This window comes from Sinocyclocheilus grahami, unplaced genomic scaffold (assembly GCF_001515645.1).
Source record: "Sinocyclocheilus grahami isolate Dianchi unplaced genomic scaffold, SAMN03320097.WGS_v1.1 scaffold325.1, whole genome shotgun sequence".
In the NCBI taxonomy this organism is placed as follows: Eukaryota; Metazoa; Chordata; class Actinopteri; order Cypriniformes; family Cyprinidae; genus Sinocyclocheilus; species Sinocyclocheilus grahami.
This window is the reverse complement of record NW_015505504.1, coordinates 718,134-729,692: the sequence shown is the minus strand read 5'-3', so window position 1 is coordinate 729,692 and position 11,559 is coordinate 718,134. Positions and strand designations below refer to the sequence as shown.

Below are 11,559 nucleotides of genomic sequence, written 5' to 3'. Positions count from 1 at the left end.
AAGTTGTGTTAATTAACAAAAATCAATTTCATTGTGTATACTTTAAATGGTGAACAAAAGGTGAACTTGACACAGTTCCTTTTTAAGGTGAATTATATCATGGCAGAAACATGGATGATGTCATATGAGACTTGTTGGTGCATGTCCTCTGCTGTTGTCTCTGTGTGTGTATGATTCATACTCATAGACGTAGGAGTAAGCTAAGACTGGAGTTTGATGTGACATCATTACCACTTCCTGTTTGGTGGTGTTGCTGAGGAAACAGCTACTAGCATTCTAAGTTAGAGCAGGCAAATGAATTACACTCTCTCTTTCTCTCCCTCTCACTTGTTCTGCCTTTTTCTTTCACTCTTTCCTTATAGTGCTTACCACAAAAGGACCACACTGTTCTGAACATTAGACACACCCCTTAGTTTTACGATAATCGGAATGTATCCACATTCTGTCATATATGTGAAATCATGACATCTGTTTTCAGTAGTTTAACACAATATGGTTAGACACTACGTTAAACTTTGATAACCTGTCGCAAGTGAATTCATCAAGATATTTATTTGTCTGAGTGTGAAAAGCTTAAAAATCTTGTCTTGGTATGACAGCCGGTGTCATACTTTGTGGCCTTAGATTTTTGTTTATGAAGCATTCTGGCAGCCATTTTGACTATAGCACAAGTCAGAGCCATTTGTTCACTAGAATCATTTCCTCAGAAAACACAGTCTTTATCCATTGTCTTGATTCTGCAAGTGAACTGAAATCCAAACACTAACATTATCATCACACCGACCAAAATGCATTTGTATGTTTATTAGGTTCTTAAAAGTGTAGCTGATGCATTTTCAATGATCAAACTTTTAGACTGCCTGAAAATGACAATACGTGTAAACAGTCACATGATAAGAGTTGTTTAATTTGAGTTTACCCTTCTAAAAGTTGACATCTGTGTCAAAGCTCTATAAAACATGTATCCATACAACTAGCCTACCATGTTTTGGATATATAATTATTTTGGAATTATTATTATATAAGACATATTATTGTTTTTTAACAGAACCCCAGAGCCCAGTTTTGAATAAATAATCGTCTGATTCACATTACAAAATCTCATTGAAAAGAAAGCATGCAGTTTATATCGTTGACCACCTGAAAAACAAACATATGGCTGGTAACAGTTTGTAATTTAACGTTTTCAACCAAAGGCTAACACGCTTATACATGCCCCTTTACTCTCTTCCCTCGATCATCACACGCCATTCGCTAATCGGGACCGTCCCGCGCACCGCTCCAGACAGCTGTTGGTGCAGCACGCACCGAGCGAAGCACCGAGCGAAGCACCTCCCTCTTCCCTTTTCCCCCCAACGCGCCAATGCCCGCATCAGACGCCCGCTACATCCTCCGGTGGGCGGTCTGAAAGCCCTCCTCTTTTTAAAAAGCGGACCGCAATGATTTAGAAGTTCAGGAATCCCACGTGACGTCACCGCGAGGTGATGTAATGCTTCTGTAAATAGATCATATTGTAATCGCGTGTCACTTCAGCGTGCTTCGTCCCAGCGCGAGGAGCGTTGCTAATCTCAGTCTGCGTGCGTTCAGGTAAATTAGTATTACTATTCTACACTCGCTTGTGAATATCATTTTACACTTAGTTCAAAACTCAAACGTAACGCGTGTCTTGCACAGTGTTGTTGGGATTTTTCTTGCTGTTGTTCTTGATTTACTGTCAAGTTGGTATCTGTCAGTAATGCCGGTTTCCATTAAAATGTTGGTAAACTGTTTAAATGTCTGTTTAAGGGGGCGTGACACCACCAAACAATCAGACAAATTGAGTATTAGAATAGAAAATGTTTTGACTCTTTGTAAAATGGATGTCTGTCGTTTTTAGATTGTCACTTGTCAACTACGCGTTTAAGGTGAATGGTTGTTTGACAGTTGGCGGTTCAAAACCTATTTGAATGTAACATTTTTAAATGTTATATAGCACACGTGCGCGTGTTTTGAATGAGTAAGTTAAATATTATCATTTGCTTTGGTTTTATTATTATTATTATTATTATTATTATTATTATTATTATTATTATTATTTACACCCTGTATGACATCTGCCGTCACGCATAATCCAAAGTGACTCAGACAACTTTACGATGTTTTTTCTTTCCTAAAATGACACATTATTGCCCCTGAGCAGGATGTTTGGGTTTGTAAAATTCGTGACACCGCGTGAGTCCTCCGGTTTCGCCATTACGTCATTCTGCAGGCCGGTTAGACGATTGGCACTGGCACCGTAGAGCCGTCTTGCCAATTCAGACTCTCGCCCCGGCTGAACTAAAGGATGTTGTCATGACTAGAGGAATGCTCTCGTTATAAGGCGCGACTATGGTGTAATACGTCTCATATACAGAGAACACGTAGAGAAGAGAACTCAAACAGGGAAATGTGAGCAAAATATAGAGAACTGAGAGGAGTTCAAATAGTTCATCCATTTTTAAAACTATGTTTCACTAATTTATAGGTCTTATATATTTAATATATATTTATATTTATATCTGATTTATAGATCGGCTGTCATAGATCTATCTGTCTGTCTGTCTGTCTATCTATATCTATCATCTTTTATTTTCATAAAGTCTATGTTGTATCTCTATATGGATGGACTGAAAGGTAGATAGACAGACAGACAGATAGATAGATAGAACCAAGAGACTGAAAATTTTAAATAATTCATCCATATTTGGCACTATATTGCTTATAGGTGTTATTTATATCTGTCTGTTTGTCTGTCTAATTGTCATGAGCACTTTTTCATGTCATCTCCCTTGTGTGCATGTGTTTGTATGTGTGTGTGCATGTGTGTGTATATGTATGTTTAGGTTTTTAGATCTCAGTGATGAATGTTGATCAGGACAGGCCATATGTATGCACTGCTCCTGGATGCTCACAGGTAAGTAACAGATGTCCAGTTTGCTGATGTTTGTCATATCATTCAGAGCTACAACTATGTGTTTTATGTATGCTGTCACAAGTTTTACCCATCAATTACGTTGTTAAATTGAATCACATTTCACAATGAATTACTATTGAAAAATTATGATTCATATTGGAACGGCTATGTATCCTTTTTGTAATTCAGCATTGTCACGGCCGCCCATGTTTCTTGTTCTTGTAGCGCTTCCAAAGAGAAGATCACCTAATTATTCACAGACACAAACATGAGATGACCCTTAAATTCCCTTCTATTAAGTGTGACAGTATGCTTTCAGGTAAGGGTGTGTTCATAAAAAAACACACATAATTAACCACTCATATCAAAGGCTAATGTTTTATTATCAATGCAGTTTTAATATCTTCTATGCAGCTAAAGAGTTTCAATCTACAGCTCGTAGGTCAGTAATATAAGAGCCTGTGAAAAGCGAATGTGTGTCATGATAGGTCATTCTCTCTATCTCGTTTAATTTAGGATTTAGACAATGTCTGTTACCATGGAAACCCAGCGTCTGACATATAAACATCAGCCTGACCCTTGACCTCTGGGGTCTGTGAGCCATCACTGCAGCGACAGAAACATTTACATAAAAAACAAAAGAAGGACTTTACCTTCTGACCCCTTTTATAATAGCTTAGAAAACCAGTTTAATTTAGACTACCCCTAAATTACCAAAACAACAAGAGCAAAATCATGACATAGGGTTAATTTTTTACATTTTTGAGCATGCCAGTAGATTACTTCAGACAAGTTCCGCTCATGACATTGAAAAGAGGGCTAGTTTCTCTACATTTGTTTGGAAAGGTTTGCCTGGAGGTTACTGGATATTGGTCTACTGATTTAAAGTTTTTGTTCCTTGACCTTGAGAAATGTCCTATGCCTTCTCAGTTTACATGTGTTTAGTCTATGCTCTATAGATAGATAGATAGATAGAAACACATTTGCTTAAGCTTTAATCAGTTTATTTTTTAATTGTCTACTAAACTATTTTAGTAACTTTAGTAACTTTAACCAATGTTTTTCTAGCACTTTATTTTAAAAAATCAGATGTTCCAAATATGCATAGATAAATCTAATATTAATCAATACATTATTTATAATAACATATATAGTATAGTTATAATATAATATATAAAATAATTAATACAATATTACAATTATTAATATATGCTTTCCTACTGACTGTATCAACTTATTTATGTATTCTTCTCTTTTTTCATATTTGTTTTTAAAATATAAACAACTTTTTATTTTTGTTATATTCTTTACATTTTTATATTTTATTCACCTGTTATGATTATTTTAATATATTTTATGGTTATTTTTATGTAAAGCACTTTGAATTACCCGTGTCCGTGTGTATGAAATGTGCCTTAATTAATAAAATTGCATTTGTGATAAACATGTACTCTTTATTCATCTGTAGATCAGACTCCAACTCCGACCCGTTTCTTACGGGACTGTGAGGAAGTGGGCCTCTTTACTGACCTGGAGCTTAACCAGTCACAGGTGGAGGAGGAGACAAAATCGGTGAGAGGAAATACATGTTTCAAAAGCTTACACAAATGTCCAATGAATAAATGTTTGCATCAATTCTATGTTGTATGAAGTAGCATTAAATATTCTGCACTTGCTTGTGTTTGTAATGCGTTCTTGTGGACTGTAGTAAAAAGAATCGAACGATCGGATCAGATTATCAGAAAATCAGATTAAGAGTATTAAATATCAAACCGTTTTTATACTCACATATACATACACGGGGAGGGGTCCATAGAAGACAGAGCAAGGAGAAGGAGCATTTCTTAATATATTTTTTAAAATATTCTAAGTATTAGAATATTCAACATATAAATGCTATCTAAATTCTAAATATTTTCTTGCTTTTAGAACTTTTCTGTGCAGGCATCATTGGAGCTTAACCAGTCACAGGTGGAGGAGGAGACAAAATCGGTGAGAGGAAATACATGTTTCAAAAGCTTACACAAATGTCCAATGAATAAATGTTTGCATCAATTCTATGTTGTATGAAGTAGCATTAAATATTCTGCACTTGCTTGTGTTTGTAATGCGTTCTTGTGGACTGTAGTAAAAAGAATCGAACGATCGGATCAGATTATCAGAAAATCAGATTAAGAGTATTAAATATCAAACCGTTTTTATACTCACATATACATACACGGGGAGGGGTCCATAGAAGACAGAGCAAGGAGAAGGAGCATTTCTTAATATATTTTTAAAAATATTCTAAGTATTAGAATATTCAACATATAAATGCTATCTAAATTCTAAATATTTTCTTGCTTTTAGAACTTTTCTGTGCAGGCATCAGGTCATAACCAGCCTCACACTGAGACACAACCTCAGCAGAGTCAACATCATCAGTTTCAACCACAGCAACAGCAGCAGTGTGCTCTGGCTCATCTCAACCAGAACCAGCTCCACACACACAGCTCACAGCCTCAGCCTCAATGCACTGCCACGTACTCCACTTCAAATAAACAGTGAGTATTACCATATATCATTACCAAAATACCCCATATTCAGCATTAACATCTCAGCATTACATCTTTATACAGAATTACAGAATTTGCCAGTTTAAAGATGTCAAAATACTGCAAATTAATGTTTACCGTAAATTATTATATACTTTTTTCACATTTCGTTAAAGGAACTCATGTCCTACACTACTAGCAGCCCTGTGTAAACTTTCTAAACTTTATTCTTTTGGTCACTGCTAATGAGAATCCCTCTGACATTACAGATCTGCACCCAGTTGTCTGCACAGCAGACAGACAAATGCGTTGCCTGGGACATCAGCCATGAATGTAAGTAAACATGAAAGCATTTCAAACCCAATCGCCACAGTAAAATATTAATCAAAATAATGCCTCTGTTTCTTATTACATCATCATAATAATTTCATATGTTATTAAAATGACAGATGGAGGCGCAGTTGTCAATGAACTGTAGTAAGATGGGTATACCAGGCCCCGCCCCCTCTGGCTCATGCTCCTCCCTTCAGGAACAGCCCCATACTAATTATTTGACGCCATGGTTACAGGATTGTGATGTCTCTATAGAAACATTACAAGTCGGACAGAGGTTATAATGCCACAGTGCTTTGTAACTAATGTAGACATCTTGATTGAGTTATCTAATTCAGAAACACGCAGTGTTACCTGTTTAAAAAGTGGCATTCATGCATAAACACACACTCTCATGCACTGATTCTTTTCAGAAAGCAGAGGGGATTGAATTTCAAAGGCTTCGACTTGACCTGGTTATCATCTGACTTTGGCGTCATTGTAGATTCTTTGCGTTTTGAAAAATGTAAAAGTGCCAAGTAATCTTACCATCACAAACAATCCCCATGCACAGGAAACCTTAGATGTAGAAATTAAAAACACATGGTTGCCAGTAAAAGTTGGTAAAGCAAATCTTGCTTTGGGCAGTTCCCTTTTAAAAAAGCATGAATTATCCACAGAGTTACATGACATTGATGTTGACAGTGACCCCAGGAGCCATTCTGACCCATCTCTCCCCGTCTGTAATCCTTCAGAGGTCAAAGGTCATACCAGCTCACAGCCAACCTGCGGTTTCCAATGGCAGTCAGAATCCGCTTTGCCACATGATGGAGATGATGTCATCACATCAGCACCCACTGTCCCATTTACAATCCGCATCTCATCATCATGCATACCAGCAGCACTGCCACAGCCAATCATCGCAAAGACTCGTACATCAACATCAAAGCCAAGACCAATCACATCACAGCCACGCTCACCACTCTCCACCAGCTCATTTGCATCCTGGCTCCACCCATCAGACCAACCCTCCCCTTTCACATCAGACAATACCTACACAGGTCTAGGTCAAACTCAAATTTTTTACAGATTTTAATGAATCTATTGTAATATTCAACAAAAGATTTGTGTTTTACAGATGTCGTCCACACCGAAACAGACCCCCTGTCCGCAATCTCCTCCACAGCTGTCCACGGGCAGACGCCGACGGACATCAGAGGAAGGCCCAGATGAGCGCAGAGAGAAGTTTCTGGAGAGAAACAGAGCTGCTGCGACGCGGTGCAGACAGAAGAGAAAGGTCTGGGTGGTGTCGTTGGAGAGGAAGGCTGAGGAACTTACACACACTAACTTACAGCTGCAGGTACATTTACACATGCATAATTTGTGCAGGTACCTACCTAGCAGTATTAAATACAACTGAAAATTCATGGTAGATTCATGCGTTTGCTGCTTTGTTTATATATATATTTTGTCTTCTCATAGAATGAGGTGACATCACTCAGGACAGAAGTCTCTCAACTGAAGCAAATACTTCTTTCACATAAAGACTGTCCTGTATCTGTGAGACAGAGAGAAACACAGAGTAAGTATGAATCATTTTCTCATTCTCTCCTGCTTTCTCACACATACTAGTGTATATGTTTGAATTTCATTAAAACACATGAAGAACATATCTGAGTTTTCACCCCAAAATAATAATTAAAAATTATATATTGTTTAAAAATAATGCATTTTTGGCCACTATGATTTTTCACACTTTAACAATTATTTCCATAGAAAAACGTAAATTGAAAATAAATAAATAAATAAAATTGTAAATTATTCATACATCATTATAGTATAATCTAAATGAAAATAATTGTACTACAGCCATTAAAAAAAAAAGAAGAATAAAGTAATGAAAATCTTTAGAGAACAAAATTAAGAATAAGAATTAAATAAAAATGACATTTTTAAAATTTTTAATTTTAATTAAAGAAAATAAAATCTGGACACATTACAGTAATAAAACATTTTAAGAGAAGATATATGCTTTAATATTTGCTATTAAATATTTTTGATTTTCTTACACTACTGTTGACTGGAAAGAATTCTTCTGAAATAAATTAACTTATTTTCAGCAAGGATGCATTAAACACTGATCAAAACTGACAATGAAGACTTACACACACAAAACAGTGTAACTAAACAGGTACAAAGTTTCTACAAAAATATTAGACAGTACCACTGTTTTCAACATTGATAATAAGAAGTAATGTTTCTTGAGCACCAAATGAGCATATTTGAATGATTTCTGAAGAATTATGTGACAGTGAAGGCTGGAGCAATGGCTTCACAAAAATAAATTACAGGATTTTAAAATACAAAAATGGACAAAACTTTTTTTTTTTAAACGGACGAGACTAGACAAAGAACCAGGGCAAACACAAGGGTTTAAATACATGGGTTAACTAGGCTAACAAGGGGGTGGAGCTAATGAATTGTCATGGCAACTTATAGGGGTAACTATGGAAACAAAAAAGGCAGACAAAGGAACAAACAGTGATCAAACAGTGACAGCAGTGACCAAAACAGAGCCCCCACCCCCCTTTAAGGAGCGGATTCCAGATGCTCTAAAACAAAATCAAGAGTCCATGAGGTGGATCGGGGGAGGGCCCAGGAAGAGGGCCTGGAGACAGAGGTGGACCAGAGAGCCAAGGTGGAGCCAGAGGAGCTGGTGACCAAAGCAGAAATGGCAGAGTAGGCCAAGCAGGAGGCCAGGACTGAGCTGGGCAGAGCAGCAGGCACCAAAGATCCCCATGGCGGAGCAGAAGACCATCACAGCAAAGCAGACGGTACCGGAGATCCCCACGGCGGAGCAGAAGACCAAGGCGGAGCTGAAAATCACCAGGGCAGAGCTAAAGACCCCCAGGGCAGAGCTGACAGAGCTGGGGACCACCAAAGCAGATCTGATGGAACTGAGGACCCCTTCAGCAAAGCAGGCAGAGCCGAGGACCACCATGGCAGATCAGAAAAGCTGGTGCACTGGAGACTGAGCTCTGGAGCTTGAGTGATCTCTGGAGCAGACGCCACTGCCTCGGGGGATTCTGCAGCAGTCACCACCACCTCCGAGGAAGTGTGTATGGCAAAGACACACAAAATGGTGACCGCCATTACTGGAAGTGCAGCAGATGATGGAAGAACCTCTGAGATTGTCAGGCTTGAGAGCACTGAGACTCAAGAGTGGCGGCCATGTTGGGACAAGACTCAAGAGTGGCAGCCGCCAAACTAGCATGTGTTGAGAATCTTGGACTAGGAAGTGCGGTGAGGTACCGGGCTTGCAACTACCAGACTTGGCACCGTAATCCATGGTGGACTGTGCCCTGTGGCCATCGGAGCTCGAGGCACATGAAAAAATTGCGGGTTGGGTCCTCCTCAACCCCCACCATGAAGGGGGATCCACTTAACAGAAGAGCATAGTCCATATATTGTTCTAAGGTAAAGTCATTTACCCCTTTGGGCATGAATGATTTTATAGGTTCAATAAAGCCATGGCAGTAGTCTTTCAAAATGGCATCTTTCCAATTTATACAATTAGCAAGGGCACAGAACTGAACAGTGTAACAGAATTTCCTCTGCTGGATCTGTGTTTTGGCTAGTTATGCTTGATGGAATTCAAGGATGAAGGCAAGAAGATTCAAATGTAGAAAAGGTTTTTTGAAGGAACTAATAAGAACCATGACGACAGGAACCAGGACCAGGAGGGAACCAACACATAACAGACAAAAAAACAGACAAGACTAGACAAAGAACCAGGGCAAACACAGGGGTTTAAATACACAGGTTAACAAAGCTAACAAGGGGGTGGAGCTAATGAATTGTCATGACAACTAATAGGGGTAACTATGGAAACAAACAAGGCAGGAAAAGGAACAAGGTGGTCATGAACTAAACACAGGAAACACTTCGAAATAAAAGTCCTTGAACACAAAATAGAGAAGCACAAGACAGTGATCATAACTGAATAGAAAACAGTTGTTTTAAGTTTGAATACTATTTCATAATATTACTGTTTTATGGTATTTTGATCAAATAAATGCAGCTTTGGTGACGAAATAAAAACTAAAAAAAAAAACGGACTAGCCCCAGTCTTTTTAATGGTAATATTTATATTTATATAATGGGTTTTATAACATAGAATGTTATATATATATCCCTTATTTTGATTGATTTCTTTCATATTTATGTTTAGGTGGAGTAGGTAGTCTAATAGGAAGTCCTGTCCAGCAACATGCAATCCAACACAACAGCATCTCAACATCAAGTTCGGCTCTACCACACACTCACCTTACCCCACACTCACACTCCACTAACAACACACAAATATAACATGCTTCAACATGGACAGAAACTAATGATTCACAAAATACGACCCTTCTTTAGAGCCATATGGTCGGGGCACCTGTGACCATACAGGTACCCATCAGTGCAAAAGCAAAACTTAACAGCAAAATGTTTAATCCACAGTTTTAAAATTGGATTTATGACTAAAATGGAATGCATGCCTCACATACATGTCTGAAATGTTTAATTACTCTCAAGCATAGAATAATTAAATTAAAAGTCTGTTTATACTTCTGGCCCTTGACATCTCAGGTAATCAGCCGAGGGTGAAATGGATGTTTCCAGTGGTTTTATTTTCACCTCACTGTGATTCATTACAGTGTTGGAAAACAAACTGTCCTTTTACCCTCACCAAATTTGTTTTCTTATTCTCAAACCTGTCTTTCACCCTTTTCATACCTCTCTTTCTGTTATCTCAAACTCTTCCTCATGCTTTTTTATAGTTGATCTTTCTCAGGGACACTCATCTAGTTTTACTCCTAGAGTATGTGTGCACATTTGTGGGTATATGTGTGTTTTGTTTTGTTTTGTTTTTATTTGTTTCTGGCCACTTTCAGTGTAAATGCTTTGATAGCTTCAGTGACAGCTGTGTGCACTAAATCCTGAAACAGAAAGGCTGTGTGAAATGCATTGAATCAGGGCAGATGTAAATGTGTAATTGTAAATAGGAATCTCTAGTTTTATAAATTCATGATGATGCAGCTAAAGCTGATTGTTTCATGTTTGTCTTCATTTTATAAAGACAGAGCCAACATCAGAATCATGTGTAGAATGATAATAAAGGAATCATGTCGTACTCGCATCTCAACATCAAGTTCGGCTCTACCACACACTCACCTTACCCCACACTCACACTCCACTAACAACACACAAATATAACATGCTTCAACATGGACAGAAACTAATGATTCACAAAATACGACCCTTCTTTAGAGCCATATGGTCGGGGCACCTGTGACCATACAGGTACCCATCAGTGCAAAAGCAAAACTTAACAGCAAAATGTTTAATCCACAGTTTTAAAATTGGATTTATGACTAAAATGGAATGCATGCCTCACATACATGTCTGAAATGTTTAATTACTCTCAAGCATAGAATAATTAAATTAAAAGTCTGTTTATACTTCTGGCCCTTGACATCTCAGGTAATCAGCCGAGGGTGAAATGGATGTTTCCAGTGGTTTTATTTTCACCTCACTGTGATTCATTACAGTGTTGGAAAACAAACTGTCCTTTTACCCTCACCAAATTTGTTTTCTTATTCTCAAACCTGTCTTTCACCCTTTTCATACCTCTCTTTCTATTATCTCAAACTCTTCCTCATGCTTTTTTATAGTTGATCTTTCTCAGGGACACTCATCTAGTTTTACTCCTAGAGTATGTGTGCACATTTGTGG

General features: G+C 37.8%; 1 protein-coding gene across 4 annotated transcripts; it reads left to right on the top strand.

The window, feature by feature from the left end:
- The first annotated feature begins 1,364 nt into the window (after positions 1–1,364).
- LOC107602393 (cyclic AMP-responsive element-binding protein 5-like) lies at positions 1,365–11,449 on the top strand. 4 transcript variants are annotated; one of them, XM_016294882.1, is made up of 12 exons: positions 1,365–1,595; positions 2,862–2,932; positions 3,158–3,251; positions 4,401–4,504; positions 5,282–5,475; positions 5,736–5,799; positions 5,916–5,996; positions 6,534–6,839; positions 6,917–7,138; positions 7,261–7,360; positions 10,010–10,076; positions 10,971–11,449. In XM_016294882.1, the coding sequence occupies exons 2-12, from the start codon at positions 2,879–2,881 to the stop codon at positions 11,038–11,040; spliced, it is 1,356 nt and encodes a 451-aa protein (XP_016150368.1). In that variant the 5' UTR covers positions 1,365–1,595; positions 2,862–2,878; the 3' UTR covers positions 11,041–11,449. The 4 variants fall into 4 exon arrangements, with proteins under 4 accessions (XP_016150368.1, XP_016150371.1, XP_016150369.1 ...); XM_016294883.1 differs by having other exon boundaries at positions 1,548–1,589; positions 2,863–2,932; XM_016294884.1 differs by having other exon boundaries at positions 1,572–1,587; positions 2,870–2,932.
- The last annotated feature ends 110 nt before the right edge of the window (positions 11,450–11,559 follow it).